The sequence below is a fragment of the Oreochromis niloticus genome, linkage group LG17 (assembly GCF_001858045.2).
Source record: "Oreochromis niloticus isolate F11D_XX linkage group LG17, O_niloticus_UMD_NMBU, whole genome shotgun sequence".
Lineage (NCBI taxonomy): Eukaryota > Metazoa > Chordata > Actinopteri > Cichliformes > Cichlidae > Oreochromis > Oreochromis niloticus.
Window position 1 is genome coordinate 6,385,080 of NC_031981.2, and position 19,647 is coordinate 6,404,726.

The 19,647-nt window shown below is 39.7% G+C and overlaps 1 protein-coding gene across 3 annotated transcripts; it reads left to right on the top strand.

Annotated features, from left to right (window-relative positions):
* The first annotated feature begins 899 nt into the window (after positions 1-899).
* trim24 (tripartite motif containing 24) lies at positions 900-15,428 on the top strand. Of its 3 annotated transcripts, none has more exons than XM_005455550.3 (19): positions 900-1,883; positions 3,236-3,354; positions 3,487-3,634; positions 3,749-3,881; positions 4,181-4,297; positions 4,891-5,005; positions 5,102-5,248; positions 5,413-5,527; positions 7,605-7,744; positions 7,885-8,130; positions 8,300-8,422; positions 8,526-8,673; positions 8,797-8,854; positions 9,011-9,137; positions 10,803-11,095; positions 11,587-11,698; positions 13,197-13,271; positions 13,628-13,789; positions 13,889-15,428. In XM_005455550.3, the coding sequence occupies exons 1-19, from the start codon at positions 1,613-1,615 to the stop codon at positions 14,432-14,434; spliced, it is 3,195 nt and encodes a 1,064-aa protein (XP_005455607.1). In that variant the 5' UTR covers positions 900-1,612; the 3' UTR covers positions 14,435-15,428. The 3 variants fall into 3 exon arrangements, with proteins under 3 accessions (XP_005455607.1, XP_005455608.1, XP_005455609.1); XM_005455551.3 differs by having other exon boundaries at positions 9,011-9,128; XM_005455552.3 differs by having other exon boundaries at positions 7,906-8,130.
* The last annotated feature ends 4,219 nt before the right edge of the window (positions 15,429-19,647 follow it).

Here is a 19,647-nt window from a genome sequence, read left to right on the forward strand (position 1 = left end):
AGGCTGCACTGTATTCACACACAGATTTTCACCAAAAATTTAAATTTTTCTTTCTGTTGAAACAATTCTAACGGATGGATATAATTTGCTGCCAAAACAATTTTTTTGAATACTAATGCAACTGTTTTGTCAGGTTTTTGTGAATTAATTAAATTGAGTAAATCAACTCCCGGTTTGCGTTCGCTAAGACTAGTGCAAATTGCCTCAGCAATGCTGGCAAAATGTTCCTGTCCTTCTAGGCCTGAAGGTAAATCATTTCCCTCGAGTTGAGGCCCAACTAAATCTAAAAGATGTTTTTGGAGCGAACAGGAAGGCTCGTACTCTGATATCTTCGCAAGCTGCGAAATAAAAGCCTGAATAAGTCTTTTCAGCCATGCCTCATCCTTTTTTCTTTTTCTTTTTTTTTGTATCCCACTGGTTTTTCAGTGGCAAGCAGGCTTCAAGTTTAATAAAGGATTTATTTGGGAGATTCATATTATACGTGGATCTGTTATCTTCCATTGTGTTTAAATTTGTGTCTCTTCTATATATATAATTCTAACAGCCTCTGTAAACTAATATCCTGGCTTGCTCGAGGCTGCCGTTTTCTCTGACAGTTTCAATCAAAATTAGAAACTGAGATAACTAATAGTGCTGCCTGTTGTGCAGTTAGTTTCCAAAACACGTTATTCATGGTTACATACAATTTTAGACCGATGTGGGCCAAAGCCTAGCATAGCAAAAACCAAATCTACGCCCTTGATACACAGTTTACAGCGTACCGAAATGCTGTTACACCCCAAGCCCCCTATGGTGCATTTATATAAGTATATAAAAGATATATCTCCAAGAGATATAAAACTAGGATTTACAACAAATAATATGCTAAATTTAGGGATAAAAGGGTACTAATTACTAACTATACAATACTATAATGATAACTGTACAAAAAAGTCTTTGATTTATGGTTGACCTGGAAATTATATTGTTTTATACTATTACTTTTTTTTCAATAAAAATAACAATAACAGTAATAGATTACCTTTAAATGTAACTTGCTATGTCATGCCATGTTAACATAAGCCACATATCTCGTCATAATATCAAGTCGTTCCATTTGTAGTTTGTCCTCACCAGGACACCGTAAACGCGTTAAAATAACGCAGTGCTGTGTGGGTATTATATGGTATGTGTTTTTAGCTGCGGATACACAGACAGTCGACAATCCCTGCTAATATCTGAGCTTTAGAACACATTATGTGTAGCTTTGTTTAAATCATTAATTTACTGTGTACGTTTATATTTCTGTTGTTTTGATAAGACCCGCCACAGACCATGGATTATGTTTTCTTTTACGCGTTTAGCATATGCACAGTAAAACTAGGCTACGATGCTAACGTAGCTTCCCTAAAGGACAGAAATGCACTTTAGTTAACTAAAGCTGCTGTACGGTTAAGCAATACTGCCTGAAGCATGAATGAGCCTTGGCTTTAATGCAGTAATAAGCACCTTTCATTTAATATTTACCTTCTTTAAGTCAGGGAAATTAGAAGCTGTTCTTTGTTTTCGACTGTAACGCTAAGTGTGTTGATTAGCTGATTGAAAAGCTCGTGTAGCTGTAGCGACTGAGACAATGGACGAAAGTGCCGAAACTGTTGAAAACGACGACATTGTCATCATCGTGGAAAACGAGGCAGAAAGTTTACCAGCGGAAGAAGAGAGACTGAAACAAGCCACATTCGGGCTCATGGATACGTGTCCTGTCTGCAAGTTGAGCTTTCACAACAGGGAGCCCAAACTCCTGCCGTGTCTCCACTCCTTCTGCAAGAGGTGCCTACCTGCCCCCTTCATGAGTGCCGAACCAAGACGCGACACCCAGGGCCAAGTTGACAACAGCAAGCCATGTGAGGAAAATTGTCTGAACTGTTGTGAAATTGGGTTACAGATAAAGTTTGTCTGTGATAAGCAAACCATGACGTTTTGATTATGTGTGGGGTATTCCACATCAATTCCCCCAAATTACTGTGTAGTCATGTAATGTTAGATTTCTCGGGAGAAGCAAAGCGGGTTAGGAGGAAGGTTACTGCGTGGAGTTAAAAGGGGTCTAGTCTAAATGGGGCATCAGTAATGGAGAGCAGTTGGGTCTGTGATCTTTTGTCCCTTATTGACTCACGATAGAAGTTATTGACTCAACTCCTGCCGTCTCTCCACTCCAGCCTCTAGACTGGCCAATGATGTTAAAATGTTTGTTGGTCCTGCTGTTATCTCTAGGACTTAAAACTGTCCCCGCGCCCCCAAATACGCACACACACACACACCGAAATGGATAACAGCTACTACAGATTGATAGATAATCTCCAGTATTATGCTAGATATGAGAGTTTGAAATGGCAACAAAAAAAGTTCCAAGTTTATCGTGATACTCCAAAAAATAAATAACTACAACAAATAAGTGATAGAAAAATATGAATATTTTCAAAATTCATTTTAGGAAAGTGGGGAAGAACATTATCACAAGTTTTGGATATGTTACTACTAGTAACAAAGTCTTTTTAGAAAAGTCTAATTGAAATTTAAATTTTTTTGTAAGTATCACAATAAACTTCATGGTATAAATACACCTCATATGTTTTAACATATCTGATTTTTAAATTTCAGCCCCCTATATTTGAAATGGTTCTTTCTACAAGCCTTAAAAGCTACAAATGCAATTAGTACTATTAAATTTTTAATATATATATATATATGTATATTAGTGCTTAACTAATTTATTAGACTATCACCCAATGTAAAGTTTATGCCACAGCTGCCATAAATTAACAGTAGTGATAATTACCAAAATCCTTTTTATCTTTCTGTAATGGTTAATCCACCAGTATGCGTGCACTCTTTATAAAATTATATTGTTATTCAATTTAATACTCTGCAGCAGTTTCAAACTGTTCTTCCTCCCTTTCTGTTTTTGAAACAGTCTAAATTAGCTCTGATAATACGACCTTTACAATCAGTGAATTTAAAAGAGTCTTCATTACACTAAAATACTGAGTATTATTTAGACATCATTTAGAAATCTTCCGCAGTTCTGTATTATCCTGTAAATAAAGTCCTCCTTAAAGGGAGAGAATCAAGAGTAGAACCAGACTGTCTGAAATGGAGTGTTTAGAGCAATCTGAGGGATGAACTTTGTTTTAAGTGGCCGTGTTTCGTATGATGTTTTTTGAGCTAATGTCTTTAGTAATGTCTGTGTTCACTCCAGTGGTGGGCATTCGATGTCCAGTATGCAGACAAGAGTGCTGGGAGATGGATGTGCTGGACAATTTCTTTGTAAAGGATTCTGCCGAGGTGCCAAGCAGCACGGTGGAGAAAACCACGCAGGTTAGTCGTTGAGCTTATAACCTGAGCTGTTCCTTTCCCTGAGCTTTGATTTTATTGTGATACCACATTCCTGTAACTACACAACTGATTTTATTTTATTTTTACCCCTCCATTGGTTTTTTGTCTTTAAAGGTGTGCATGAGCTGTGATGACAACACGGAGGCAACAGGTTACTGTGTGGAGTGCGTGGAGTTTCTGTGTGTCACGTGCATTGAGGCACACCAGAGGGTTAAGTTTACCAGGGACCACACCATACGCCAGAAGGAGGAGATGTCTCCAGGTATTTTCTTTCCAGGAAAGCGACCTGTTTTTCCTGTAATTATTAACATGGTGATTCTTGTCTGTGACATTCCTGATCCGTGACGTCACGCTTCCCTCCTTGTTTATATACCAGATGCTGTCAGCCTATCCACACAGAGGCCCGTCTTTTGTGACATCCACAAGCAGGAACCGCTGAAGCTGTTTTGTGAGACTTGTGACCGACTTACCTGCCGAGACTGTCAGCTCCTTAAGCACAAGGATCACAAGTATGGAGAATGTATTTCTCTATTCACAGTAGGTTTATAGCTGTTTAAGAAAATGGTTTTGCAGCACAGTTATGTGCATTGTGGGTAAGCCTGCCATAGGTTTTAAACACACAATTTTTCCATGTTGTGATGTTTGATAACAGGTGTGTGGTTTGATGAGGTGCCACAGTGCTTTCAAAAATAAAATTATATTGGTTATGTCATGGTGCTGTTGTCTCTGACCAGGAATAATGGCAATACATGAATTCACATGATGGAACAAAAATGAGAGTTTTTATTTGTACCATGTTTGTGTCTAGCTACCAGTTTTTAGAGGATGCATACAGAAACCACAGGCAGTGTCTCGAGACCATGACGCAGCAGCTGCAAGAGAAAAGAAAAGCCATCGAGGAAGTATCCAGCTGCATCAACGGCGGGTAAAGTTACCTTGCATAGTTGGAGCTTGATCAGAGAACCTGTGTTAGCTCCACTGCAGATATAACGTGTTTTGCTATAAAAATATTGAAGTGGAAAACAGAGCTGTATCCATTTAGGATTTTGGTTTTATTTAAATTAAAAGGGATTTCCACTTGATTTATATTATTGGATTCCACTCTAGTAGCTTTACGTGACTTGCTGTTTCAAGTCATCTTTATTTAACTTTTCCTGGGCCTCGATGCGGACTCTCAGTTGATCTGCTATCTGAAATTAACGGTTTCAGCTTCTCCTTTTAAACCATCCTTCCTTTGATTGGCTGCGTTTTGTAAACAGCAGTTGGGTGGGGCCGCTGTGCTCACAGCCAGTTCTGTGTGCTTGAGATGGCCATATTAACAACATCCACCTGCGTAGAGTCAAGAGTAGAAAACACTGTTTAAATCTGGAGCTTATGGCTACAGGGAATTCTGGCATACATGATGACCTGATTATTTAAAATTAACATGGGGAAAAGAAAAAGCATAATAAAGTCCCTTAAAAACTAGACTGAAATAAAATCCAAATTAATGTGAGCATTATATGAATTTCACTTCAGACTGCAGCAAGTTGAGGAAAATCGGAAAGCTGTAACTAATGAAATAAAGAAGTCCATCTGTAACTTGATAATGGAGATCAACAGGAAGGGAAAGATTCTGGTTAACCAGCTTGAGGTACGTGTGACCTGATTTCTTTAGGTGTAGTGATGTTTGGGTTTCTTTTAATTTTTATTTTATTTTTTTAAAATAAGCTCACACATTTCCCCCCAGGCTTTAACTAAGGACCATGAGTTGGGTTTGAAAAAGCAGCAGGAAGAAGTCAACTCTCTAGGCAGGCACCTAGACCACGTCATTAGCTTCACCAAATGGGCCACAGCTAGCCACAGCGGGACAGCTCTGCTCTACTGCAAGAGACTGGTGTGTAACTTTTAGCATCAAACAGCAATGTGGATTACTGTACAGTATAAATTACATTGTAGCTATTACTTGTTTTAGTAATTTTTCTAATATGTAATATTATCTGCAAAACTTGATAATCTCAGTGACTTTAAAATGTCCCTGTCTTTTTCTCCCTCTCCTAGATTCTTTACCAGATCCATTACCTGATGAGAGCACACTGCAGTCCCTCCACCGTCCCTCAGAGCTCAGTTCGATTCCAGTGTCGCTCTGGTTTCTGGGCTACAAATGTAGACCTCGGTAAGGCTGTCAACTGCTCACATGTATAAGCAGCAATGTGTACTCATGGTAGCAAGAACAAAAGCTAGCTTCCTGCAGAACAGCACATTTGAAAGGATCATGTGAGCACTAAAAATGCCCGATCTCTACACTTTATAACATGAGCCAAAGACCTTACAGTAGAATGGTTATGACTGGGTTGTTCTCTGGTCAAGCATTTGATAACAGAAATGACTCCAAATTTTGTGTGTACCTTTGCTCATTAGTGTTATTTATTCAACAAATTTACTGATGCTTTTTTTGTATGTTTTGAAAAGTTTAAATTCAATTATGCTTATCAGTGCTGAGAGTGATTGTTATAAATTTTATGCATTTACTTACATGAAAGTAACAAAAAACAGCTGTGGTCTATAATAGTTTAAAAAATGTTGGTCAGAGAACCTTCGTCTCACATTTATTTTCATATTTCATATTTGATGATGATGATGGTGACCATGAATGAATGGTCCTAATTCTTGATAATCATTGGACTCCCTTTCTTTAAAAACCAGATAACGTGCCAAATAAATTAAGATTGTCAGTTATAGTATGTCGTATTTAATTACTGTCAGCTGCCTGACAACAACAGAGCAACTGGTGTACAGATTCAACCTTTTGGGATTTGCTTAACTGGATGATTGAGCATGCATCAAGACAACTAGTTAAAAAAATAAATGTGGAGACGTGGCTGTAAATATATTTTATAAAAGTCTCTGCACAGCTTAAGCATGAGAGGACAAAAACACAAATGTAATAACCTGCAACCCCCACACCCAAAACTGGAGAATTTTTAGGTTGGGTACATGTTGCATAAGATTAACATTGTTGTATTGAGCCATTTGTTATCTTGCTGATGCACATGCATGAACCTACATCAGTTGTGGTCAGAAGTTAACATTGACTCACTATGGGCATGCATGTACCGGTAATTTTTGGTTTTGATGATTTCATTGAACTGTTCTTTTTGCAGGGTGCGATGATTTGCACAGCATTCATCTTTAATGATTTAGGGGAAAAAAAGAATTGGGCGCACAAGTTTGAATTTATTCTGGAGTTTCTCTAATCTACACTGGGTCAAAAGCATAGATACAGACTTAAATACATATAAACACCCCCCCACTAACATTTGGTTAAATGTCCCTTAAGAGGTTGCACCTAAACCAGAAGCTTGAACAAGTTTCTGGCATAATTCTGGCTGGATATTTGACAACTTTGGAATGGATTGTTTGGGATCATTGTCCTGTTGGAGCACCCAGCTATTTCAAACGCTTAGCTGATGATCAGAGTTGAAGTTGATGAATTTGTAGGAAAGTCCTACTCCTTTGTTATTCTACCCAATCTGTACAATGAACCAGTACCACTGACAGTAAAACAGCCCCAGAGCATCATGCTGCAACCACCATGCTTTGTTATGCAGTGCTGCAGTGTTCTTTGTTATGAAAGCCTTATCTTTACTAGTCCAAATATACACCTTGTTTTTGAGGCCAATTAGATAAAACTTTGTCTCGCCTGACCATAAAACGTCTCTCCAGAAAGCGTCTAAGTTGTCCACATGGACAGCTGCAAGTTTCAGTTGAGCCTGAAGGTGTCGATTTTGAAGCAGAGGCTTCTTTCTTGGTCATCAGTCCATGGCAATGTTAAACTCATTTCACTGTGGACAGTGATGCTTGTATTCCAGCAGTTTCCAGTTTATGACAGTCCTAAGCCTTGGTGGGTCATAATGACCGTATGTAAACTTCTGACCACTACTGTAACTCCCACACCCACTTTCTCACAGGAATGTGACTGATTAAATATTTTTTAAACCACAACTTTTCAGTTTATCTGACCATCAGCATATAAGAGCTGCCTCAGTCACTCCATGATCCAATCAGAGAAATGGTGACATTAGTCTGAACTGATGTTCAGGCTATTTTGGACTCTTTTTTTGGGGGGGGGGTAGGTCAAGGTTGCCTAATGTCAGTGTTGTCATATTGAGTCATTTGGTATCCTACTGATTAACATGCAACTCTAGTTCTGCATCTTCAGTTAATGTAGTAGTTTGTGTTTTTCGGGGCAGGTTCCCTGGTAGTAGAAAGAGGCCCCAGTAGGCCACCGATCACCAACCACCAGACAGGTCCCAGAGCAGAAGCACCCACTGGAGCTCTTTCACTCTCAACTCAGCAGCGACAGAGCACACTCGCTCAGCTCCAGATGCAGGTAAAGAGATCTTTCAAGCTGTCCTTGGCTACCTAAGAATGAAATGTAGTCGTAGATATTCTCAAATATTGTGAACTTTTCTACATACTGTAGGTTAACATTTAAGCCTCTTAATCTTGCCGACTACTCCTCTGATCAAGGTTGACAAGCTTTCCCAACAGCACCCCAGGGGGCCCCCTCCTAACCCGTGGTCCTGGCACCAAAATGTCAGGCTACCAGGACCGCCTGGCCCCCCACCACCAACCAGACCTATCCATGGAGGTTCCTCCCCCTCTCAAGGTGTCCCCAACATGGTACAGCAAGGACGCAGGTATGGAAGTTCCCACCCCAACCCTCGAAGCCCCACATCATCTCTGCTTAACAACATGAGCTTCCCAGCTGCTCAGGTACGTCAGGTTGCGAGGTTTTGTTGAATTGAAGTACATCAGTGTTTGTTTTTCCTTTACTTAATGAAACAGTGGGACAAATTGATGCCTTTTTTTTCTTTCTTTCTTTCTTTCTTTCTTTCTTTTTTTAATCTAAAGTGTTCTTTGAACTTGTCTTTTTTACATATAGTCTTTGAGAGATCTGATCCATACCTCCAGCTTCCCCCCTAAACCTACAGATGGGTCACAGGGTGCTTCCCGCTTTCCACAGCCTCTCACGTCTGGAGCAACTACACAGATGTCACTGCACCAGGTTTGTAGGATTGTTATAAAGATTTTAAGCCTGGCACAACATGAGTCCAGAGAGTGAAGGCATTCGCTGATAACTGAACTTGGTTTGGTGTTGTTTCCTCTAGAGATGTCTGCCAGAGTCATCTTTCCTCAAGAGGAGTGAACCTGGTGGATCGGTCCCCTCCATCACTGTCTCTGTACCCAAACCCAACTTCCCTCCTATTCTAGCTTCAGCAACTGCTGACAAAACAACCATGCTTAACCACATGGCAGGTCATTATCTGTACATTGATCTTTTCATTTACAAAAAATGGCTTTTAAGGTCTGAAGTTGAATTAAAAGCTCCATTTTGAGATTGATTTTCAAATTTAAAAAAAAAATTGCCTCCTTTTAAAGGTCGAGGGAGGCAGAATTCCCCCATGGCAAAACCATCATCTTCAGACAGAAGCATGGGGTAAGAAGTGAGCAGAGTATCTGTCACAGTGCTACTTTATCCTGTAGTTTATTATTGTGATCATGGATTAACCATGAAATGTATAGCAGCCTTTTTTTCTTTCTTTTTTTTTCTTTAAAAAAAAAAAATTCAATTCTGTGGCAATCTGTATTGAAGGACGACTTCTTGGAAGCAGACTGCCGAGCCACCGTCAGCTCCTGCATCAAAGCGACGAAGGAGAACATCTCCGGGTCCTGTTATTGTCATAAAGGACGAACCTGAGGACGACGACGAAGTCCGTTTCGTAAGAGTCGCATTTATAAACTTAGAATATTTACAGATTTGCCATTTTGATCTAATTTTGATCCAAATGTATCATTCTTAAAACTTATTCAAAATTGATCTTTGACATATTACCACCCCATTTTCAAAAAAGGTGGTTATTCTTTTTGAAATATAAACCGCCTGTGGATAAGAGACAAAGCTGAGAATCAACACCAAATCCTTGTTACTACACAGTATTATAAATATGCAAATCTGTGGTGAAAATCACTGCACGTGATTGACAGCTCACTGAAAACTATTGTCGGCATCCAAACAATGCAAATGATAAGTTGCATGGAAAGAAAATATAAGTAAATAATAATAATAAATAATATAGCAGTCAGGCTATAATACATCAAGCCTAACTGCTCAACACTGCTTTTACCTTTTGAAGTTTAGGCTCTGGCTGCCGGGCTGGGTTCCACATATACTCAGATTTAACATAGCTTTCTGTTAGCATGCCATTTGTAGAGACTGAGTTTTGTTAGCAGTATTAAACAGTTGTATCTGTTCTGCATGCAGCTTGCATTTCACCTTTCATACAGTAAAAAGAAAAGTAATGCCCATATCCCCGTTCCTCAAAAGCTGCACTTCATCTGACTTTAGTGCGAATGGGCAGGAAGGAAAAAGCTTTTTATCTGCCCAGAGTGCAGATAACTGGAGAACCTTTTGAAATGACAGTAAGAAAATAATTGTAAATTGAGCATAATTACTGAATCTAATAAATGATTGCATTCAAGTGATTACAGTAACATGTTAATTTGGTATCTGCAACACTGAACTCAACTGAGCAGTAACCTCGATCTCCTTGATGCCAGCCTTCACATTCCAGCTTATTCTGACAAAACTGATATACAGTTGCGTTTTAGCTGCCAGTTTAAGCACACATCGCTGCTTGGAAAGCTGTCATGTTTTGAAAGATCAAGAATTAAAATTCTTTTCCAGAAGTCTTCTGTCCTGAATAGAGAAAGCATTCAGCTCACCATTAGATAAAAGTTCAAAATCCAGAATGTGTGACAGTATAGGGAAGCATTAATGCTCAGACATGTGAATGAACCAATAATACTGAATGATGAATTATAGATTTTTGGAGCACACATTGGGTCATCCAGACAGTGGGGTTTTTATTTTTTTAGGACTTTATAATTTTAACAAGACAATTTCAAAATGCATTGTGCTCATATTACAACAGCATAGCTCCAAAGTAAAAGTTGGAGGCGCTAAACTGGCCTATCAGCAGTCCAGACCTATCATCCATCGGAAAACCTTTGGCAAAAATGGCCTGAACCTGCTGAGCATCTATCAAATAACTATGAGAGAACATTACTGCTCTCAAAAACACAGCTGGTGGTCTCACTTCCCAAACACAAAGGAGCAGTGATGCAGTATTAGTAGTAGTAGTGGTGATTTTGGCAGCATGTTGCTTGCATCAAATTTAAAATGTATTCATTTTTAACCCTTATCTGTAAAAGACTGATGGGGTATTGTGAGCATCCAAGTCTGTGAATACCAGAACTTGAGAAAAAGGCGACATAGGATTGGTGCATCTGTTAGGAGGCTGAGGGATACCACTGGCTGCTGCCATTATTTTACATTAGTTCAGCCTCAAAATCATTGCTCTGTTTTCACTCTCTCTCACCTACAGGTGCAGTCCAGCGTCGGCTCTAGCCTGCCAGATAGCAGCACTGGAGCACAGTCTAAGCCCCGGCAGCAGCAGAAGGGCTCCCCACCAGCACCACCCCCTGGATCAGACTCCAAAGACAGGCGTCCTCAGCCCCAATCGCAGCCAGAGTCTGAAAAGAGAGCCGAGCCAGAAGAAGATCCTAATGAGGACTGGTGCGCCGTCTGTCAGAACGGAGGAGAACTGCTCTGCTGCGACAAATGTCCCAAAGTTTTTCATCTGGCCTGTCACATTCCCACTCTGAATGAATCCCCCAGGTGAGAGATGCCTTTTTGGGATCATGCATAGACACACATGAATAAACAAGAGGTGGACAAGGGTGCATGAGGAGGAGCGTCTTTCATCCCTAAAACGTCTGTTAGACTATTTCAGCTGGTCTGAACATTGTGTAGTTGAAATGGTTATTGCCTGTAATAGTTGTTGTATATAAAGCATATTGGACCATCAACATCATAATAAAATACAGATTTTTAAACCATTCTGAAATTAAAAAAATGTCTGTACCTTCCATCTTTTATCTTTTATTTCAGAATATATGTAGAAATTGGTCTTAAATCCCTTCTCTGTTTGGCGTTGATGAAGTCTGAAATCTCTCTGTTAAGCGCCTGGTTATTATTCTTGCCCATAGTTAGCTTGTTAGTCTGTGCAGGCTGCTCTATGCAGTTAAAGTGTTAATCTTATTCAGCAGCAGGTGGCCAATCATTGTGCGTTTCCTAACTGCTTTTCTTCACCGTACGTCTTTCCTCAGTGGCGAGTGGTTCTGTTCATTCTGCCGAGACCTCGTCTCTCCCGAGATGGAGTACGACTGTGACAGCAAGGATGCCCCGATCTCTGAAAAGTTTCCACCTGTTGATAGAAGGGTATGCTAATCAAGCTGCCATTTGCATTTCTGTCCACGAATTGGTTTCAGTCCTTCAGCCTGCACGTTCTGTTTTACAACTGAAAAGATTTAAGTATGAGTTTTTAGTGTATTTTATCATAGTTTCCTTTCTTTTTAGTACATGCTGGAAAAACTAAAGGTCTGACTTGCCATGAAAAACATGTGTCTTACAACAGCGGTCCCCAACCTTTTTTGCGCCACGGACCGGTTTATGTCCGACAGTATTTTCACGGACCGGCCTTTAAGGTGTCGCGGATAAATAAAATGAAATAAAACCAGTACTGGTACCAAAAAAACAGAAAATAAATTCATAGCACACAGGAAAAGACCCAGGGAAATTGAGTTAACGATAAAAACGATTTAAAAAATAATGATAAAAACCCTGAAAACCATAAATTTCACACCCGAGCCTAAACTCTTTCGGCCCACTACCAAACGACTCACAGACCGGTACCAGTCCATGGCCCGGGGATGGGGAGCGGTCTCTTACAACTATAATTTGGTTATTTAACAGCAGGAGGTCAGGTTGGATTTAAAAAGAGCATCAAAAAAGTCTGAGCCTGTTAAAAGTCCCATTGGGGATAGATTTCCTGCTCTGTGGGGGGAAAATGGCTAAATGACTTCAGAATAGCATTTCATAATGTTCTCATGTCCCTGAAGCATCAAGAGGATGGGTGGATTTGTTAATGTAAAATAACGAAGAATTTACGGATGTGTCATCTATTGTAAATATTAAGAGATTGAGTGATTCTTGGCAAATATCTGTAAGTAAGAGAGAAGAAATGCTGAAAAATCCTTGAGTGAAAATCACTGAATGGGCTCCCAAAAACGACTGTGAGTGAACTCCACTATGAACAGCAACAATGTCCCTTCTGAACCCAAAGTTATGTAAGATCTGTCCTCTGGTCTCTATCATTTAAAATCAATGAAAGTGCATTCTCTGGGCTAAAGAGGAGAGGGGACAGGCGAGCGCACTGTTCGTGCAGCAGCTAGTATCTGCAATGGTATTGTGGTATATTAGTGCTAATGGCTCAGGTTAAAATCACAGACGTGAAAGCTGAACAATTTTATCAGGCAAACATCTCCAAACACAGTTAACCTAAATGGGTATCACTGTCAACATTGCCTACTTTATTCATAAAACACTTTGGTCAGTGCTACCTGTTTTTTAAAGTGTGAACATAAAATAAAAAATATAAATACGAAGAATAGTAAACGATATAGAACATCTACATCAGAAAAACAATAAAATCCAAATAAAAATGTGAAGAAAGGCTTTATAGCAGGAATATGGAACATAGTGTTAAAGAAGAAGCAATGCAACTAAGTGACAAACAAGCTTTATTTAAACTGTGATGTGATGAAGATTTTTTTTTTTTTTTAAATCAGAATTTGATGTGTTGTCTTTGTACTTACAAATTTTCACCGTTTTGTTTTCTAAACTTTACACAAAGTTTTTAAAATTTTTTTTTTTCTAGAAATGTGAGAGGCTGCTGCTTCGTCTTTTCTGTAACGACTTCAGCACCGACTTCCAGCAGCCGGCTTCTCCTTCGGTGAGATGCATTCAATGTTCAGTCAAAACTTCTGTAGAGCGCTCTTTAGTTGAATGCTTATTGTGCAGATATGTTATTTTACTGTGCAATTATTTCAAGTAAAATGAGGCAAAGAAAGAAAATGTGTATTGATTTTCATTTACTATAATAACTGGGTTTTTATTCCCACTTTTGGCAATGTGTGTGTTACTTTTTTCTTGTGTACTTTTTAATTTTACTCATTCCACGCTCAGTAACTTTATATAAATTCTGTTTTAACTATCTTTTCATATGAAAGTGATTCATAACTTTTGAGAGAGTTTCACACAACACTTGGATTAGGTGCTTAACTTTTATTGTTCTTCTTCTAAACGTAGGAGACGAGACGGTACAAAGAACTTATAAAGACCCCGATGGATTTGTCAATAGTAAAGAGGAAGCTGGAGTCAAAGTCAAAAGACAGTGAAAGTTATGTCAGTCCTGAGAGCTTTGTTGAAGATGTCAGGCTCATATTTTTCAACTGTGCCAAGTATTACAAGGTTGGTCTGATTTTTATTTATTTTTTTTAATGCCAGTCATGGTTTATTTAATTGATATTTCCTTTATTTTGCTTTAACTGAAATTTTGCTTTTTACCAGCCAACCTCAGAGGTCGGCAGTGCGGGTTTGTACCTGGAGGACTATTTCGAGGAGCAGCTGAAGCTCATCTACCCGGACAGGGTCTTCCCCGGTGGGAGGGAAGAACAGATGATCCCCCCTTTAGAGGACGAGATAGACGAGGAAGAGGAGATGATGGAGGACGGTGCGGCTGCCGTTAAAGATAAGCCACAGAGCCCCGCAGGAAAAGGGATCCCCCCAGTAGAGGAAGACACAGCTCCTCTAGAAGACAGAACAACACCAGCAGCAAAGGAAAAGTCAGAAGCTGAAACGAGTGAGAAGAAGACGGGCAAAGCGGTAGCTGCCACAGAGGGAGGCGCACCTCCTGCAGACGAAGTAAAGCAGGAAAATGTTGCTGCTGTAAAACGGGCGGAAAACTCTCCAGCAACTCCGAGCGATACGAAAGACGGAGTAGCTTCCAGCTCCACAAAAGAGGTGAAACCTCGGATTACTACGGACACAACAACAGAGCCACCTGAAGCTCCGCAGAAGTCTGCTTCTGCGGACACAGCCAAGGAGAAGCGATAGATGGATGTACAGCAGATAGGAAGAGGAACTGTTGATGAAGATGATGGATGAGTCCAGTCTTCCATTGAAGTGGCCCCAGTGGGGACCCACATTTGCTGCAATCATGCCTTTGTTTGTTTGTGTTTTGTAGGATGAATGTTGTTTTTAAGATTTTATTTTTATTTATCTTTTATTTGATGGGAATGGTGCAGATTAGCATAGTTTATAGAGATTGCTCAGCTATTATTTATAGTTGGGCTTTTAATAGGAAAAGAACTGCTGTACTAAATGGGCTTTAGTAGCAGTTATGCTTTAGATCCACAGCAAAGATCTAAAAAGCTCTTTGTGTTCTTCTCTGAATGGACATATTATACCTTGTAACAGATTATTTTCAGTGATGATGCCACTGAAAAGCACATAAATGACATTCTTTGTTCAGTATGTACAGGTTATCAGTCATCACCTTGTTCGTCACTTGTATATAATAATTGTGTATTTTGAAAGCAGCCAAAAATAAAAGTTTAAATTGGTAATGCATGTAGAATGTGTTAATGCTAACATTTCTGTTTAGGCTTTTACCTTCATGATCAAATAATGTTAAAATGCAATAGCTTTGTTTTAGTATGGTATTAATGCTACGTATGCAACAAGTAAGTACTGTAGTTTCTGTACAGAAGGAAGTCCTACATTGATTGCAGTCGAACCATCTCTTGTGTTTCCACTTTCCACAGAGCAGCATTCTGTTGTTGGCATTGAGAGAAAACGCTCCAGATTTGAGTGGGTTCACTTCAGATAATGCAGAGACGTCAGAATCTGTCGTCATTGTCGTGTTTTACAAATTGTGCTCTACAAGATGAGAATAGCTCAAAAACTGACACAACATCATTAGCATTAATATTCTCTCCTATATTGTTACTTTATTACTAATCAAGCATACTGTAAATAACTTAACAATGGCTGAGCATAAAAATACCTGAATTTACAGTATTTGTAATAAACGGGGACTACATGAAGATCTGGCTTGTGCTTGTGTCCCTCTGTGATAATCTGTTGGTTGTGATTTTAGGATTCATGTTTTGGAGCTATGAACTTACTAGCCATTTGTCTACCAGTCTGGCAGTGTATGCAGAAGAGCACCTCTAAATCTACAAAAGGGGCAAATGGGCTGCAGCAGCAGAAGACCATGCTGGGTGCAACTCTAAAATGCATGTGTTGTAGATTGTAATCGAATCTTTTATAAACCACCGTCTCCATGCCAAGAAAATTGTTGTATCAGTGGTTTAGATTGGTGATGGTGGTTTAATGGTGTGTTATTTATTTATTTATTTATTTTATTATTATTATTACTATTATTATTATTTTCTTGGCACACTTTGGATCCCTTGTTAATCCTTTAGTGTCATTTAAACACAGCCTACCTGAGTGTTGTTGCTGCCCATGTCCATCTGATTAGACACCATGTTTCTAAGGTTTTTAGGGCCGAGTACAGTGGGGTCAGTTTTATCTGAATTTATAAGCAAGAAGAGGATCGTCCAGTCTTTAACAGAAACTTTGTATGTAATTTCCAAACTTGACCCATTCAATCACAAAGCAGACTGACTCTGTGTTATTCCCATCTTATTACATCAAAGTTGCTCTGAAAGTAGCAACTGCAGATCTGGTCACAGTCATTGAAGTAACCATTTCAAAGGCATAGCCAGATTGTAAGTTATTATACACTGGGTCAATAGACTCTTCCAGATTAGCTTAATCTTTCAGTTCTTCAGGTTACTCCACAAAATAGCACAGCTGGTATATAGGACAGGTTGGACCGTCTATACAGGGGTGTCGAACTCCAGGCCTCGAGTGCCGGTGTCCTGCAGGTTTTAGATGTGTCCTTGATCTAACACAGCTGATTCAAATGGCTAAATTACCTCCTCAACATGTTTTGAAGATCTCCAGAGGCCTGGACATGAACTAATCATTTGAGGTGTGTTGACCCAGGGTGAGATCTAAAACCTGCAGGACGCCGGCACTCGAGCCCTGGTCTATACAGAGGATGGGCTATCTATACACCTGCTAGTGGTTTACCTTGGAAAACATGGCAGATAGTTACCCCCAAAAAGGAGAAAGATGGGTCGTAGAACGAACTGACAAAAGAAAAAGCAAGCACCAAAATAAAACATGGTAATTGTAACAGAAAGACACAGGACCAAAACTGACGGTCACATGAACCCTCCATAAGTCAACAATTTGTTATTTAACTGAAAAATCTATGAGGATTGCAAGCATATTTGTTACAGTTTAGACAGAGTGGCTAGTTTTAGTTTGGACACACTGGAATTGTATCCATTTTCCCCCCTACTCTTGGTGAGAAAGCAAATCAGATTTTTAAATTATTTGTAATCTTGATATTTGTTCTGAGATTTCTTGTAACATGTAATTTAGAATATTAGGAGACCCCATAGACCACTAGATGGGGCTTTTAAGTTGCCCTTCACCATGTGAATACTGTTTATATATTCATAAAGTAGTGATGGCATCTCTCACACACAAAGTTTCCTTTTAATACATTTATACACCCTAATCTTTGTGTTGGAAATTAAAGCTGCGAGATTAAAGTCACTTTTTTGCTCTTCAACATTTAAAGCACACAGATACACATTGGCTTTAATTCCTCTCAGTACTCATTCTTCCTCAGCTGTGGTCATTTTGAACCCTGAAACCAGTTTTTCCAATGATCACTTCCAAGTGGCCAAAGGATCAAAGAGGCCTCGCCTTAGAGGAATGCAAGAAAAATAAGCGTGGCTCTTATTTATAGGCACCTGGGGCCCAGCCAAAATGGTGGGCTCAATTAGTGGTAGAGCAGCATTTTAACTCATTTGATGGATGATGCTTTTAGTGTTGGTATTGGGTGGCTATCACTTAATTCGCTGTAATTGATACCAAAAGCCCAGTAGCTGCATTGGTCAGCTGAATAAATGCAACCAGACAAATTTTCCCCTCTTCCACTTTCCTCCCGCTGGTTTTCGAGGTTTGGTGCATGTGAAGCTGATTGAAAGTGCCAAGGTATGAAATATATGTCAGTGTAATTCTGCAATATCTTTGGATGATATAACAATTTCCAAAAATGGAAATAAATGGAAAATATAGTTTTCTGCATGGCAAAAGTAATATTACCTGCTTGTGGTGGCCTTAATTCCTTAATGCTGATTCAGTTGCTGATTTTGAATCGGTTTCCTTTCCTTCCTCAGAAATGCGAATGTGCCATTGGATCACAACAAATGACATTCCCTCTTACATACCCTCTTCTGGATTTTTCTCCGCCTGTTTTTCCTTGGTGGCACTGCAGTGGTGTGGAATACCACACAATCATTTCTGTGGCTTGGCCCCGTTTCTCAACGAACAACTTGGACTCACCTGCTTGTTTCTAATTACATGGCTCAGCTCCCTCTACAGTTTTTGAGGTCGTGTTGTAAAAGCACCACTGTCTTCACGTTAGGGGAACCCTCACCCACTTGATTCTAGGGTTTGGAATCAGGGTTTGGCCTCTTTTTAAGGCGCCCATTGCTCGGTTTACCATAGAGGTCTATGGGACTATTCAGGTGTTGCCAGGTTCCTCTTGCTCAAGGCGGCTGTGGGGCTTTAGTTAAAGTCTTTTTATATGATGTCTTTTGAATTCTGTATCAGTCACACATCTCCCTCAGATTGCATTACAGATCCCACTTTTTCCTCGCATATTGTCTCTTACTGATGGCTCCTCTCTGTCACACTTAGGTCCGACAGTATCACAGCCACTCAGTCGCTGTGATGTCCTAAGGCCTGCCAGCCATGTGACACCAACTGTGTTTTTAACCTCATCAGCCCAACCGCCATCTCTCTGCCAACCTTCAGAGACTGTGCTGAAGTGGAGGGTAAGGCAAAGTGGAGCAAAAATCAATTTCATCTATGTTTGAAACCGTGTGTGTCTCTGGTGTCTGGTATCATATTATTAAAGAAGTAGGAACTTTAATCCAGGAAATTATTTGCAAGCATTATGACTCTGCTAAAGATAACATTTGTCTCAACCTGCAGAACAGTTATTAAATCATAATGTAAAAATGTGTGTGAAACACTGAATGCACATTGTGGTTTGCTTTTTTAGTCTATTAAAAACCTTAAACCATCTTTTTGCATTACAAATAGTTATACTCAGGACAGCTTTAGAGGTTAACCCTAAAGGTGCCACTGGTGTTTCTTTGAGAACCTGGAAGCAGATGACCACTTCTCTTTCGATGTGGTGAAGTACTTACAGTAAAGAGAGTTATGGTTACAAATGGCAGTCAGTTTTCTATAATATAGTTTTTTTTAATCAACTGTGCATTTATGGTCTATTTTTACATTTAGATACTATATAAACTGAAAACTTACTCATTCAAATCTGTCACTAATCACTCAGGTAAAATCCAGCAGATGAATCTTATAACTGGTCCCAAGGACTTTGTGTTGAAGGTGGCTTTGAAACCATCCAGGCCTTCATCTCTGAATTCTGCTTCTGAGGTGAGATTAAAAAAAAAGCAAAAAAAAAAGCTGTTGACCACAAGATTAAAAGCGCTAGCAGGTTACTATAGTAATGGGTCCTGGCATTTTTGACACAAACCACCTAAACACTGCTGCGTACCAAGCATTCACCTCCATTGCAAAAACATTCCCCAACAGGAAAATGTGGTCCACTGAGCCTTGAAAAATACTTGCAAATGGCTTGATAACATACTGAATTAACACTTTACAGTCTCTGAACATGAGCTATTATGAGCTCTTCCATTTTTTAAAGTGGTCTTGAGCAACAGTTTTCCCTTGGCTCAGCACGGTGTGCAGTGGGTCCTTAGAGCAGAGAGTGGAGTACGTTGTCAACTAAAGCTAGCAAGTTTAGTTAGCAAGTCACAGGGGGCTTGTTCAAATTCAATAGAATAAGATATAAAGCATTCTTTCTTCTTCTTCTTCTTTTGTCCTTAGCTTGCGATTGGCAGGGGAGGTTGTCCACGTAGCCAATAAGTCGCTGTGGATGCCGTGGGGTTTCCAGCTTGATCAACGATGCACTTACAGGCCTTGTGGTCTCTTGCCTTCACCTTTGCTTGCTTGAGGGTTAGACGTTGTTGTTTAAGATCATCTTCAATTTCCTTGATCCAAGTCTTCTTGGAGGTCTCTCATCACTCTCACTCTGATGTTGCTGCATCAAAAGGCGGTATGGCAGGCGATGGTTGCTCCTGCGGCAG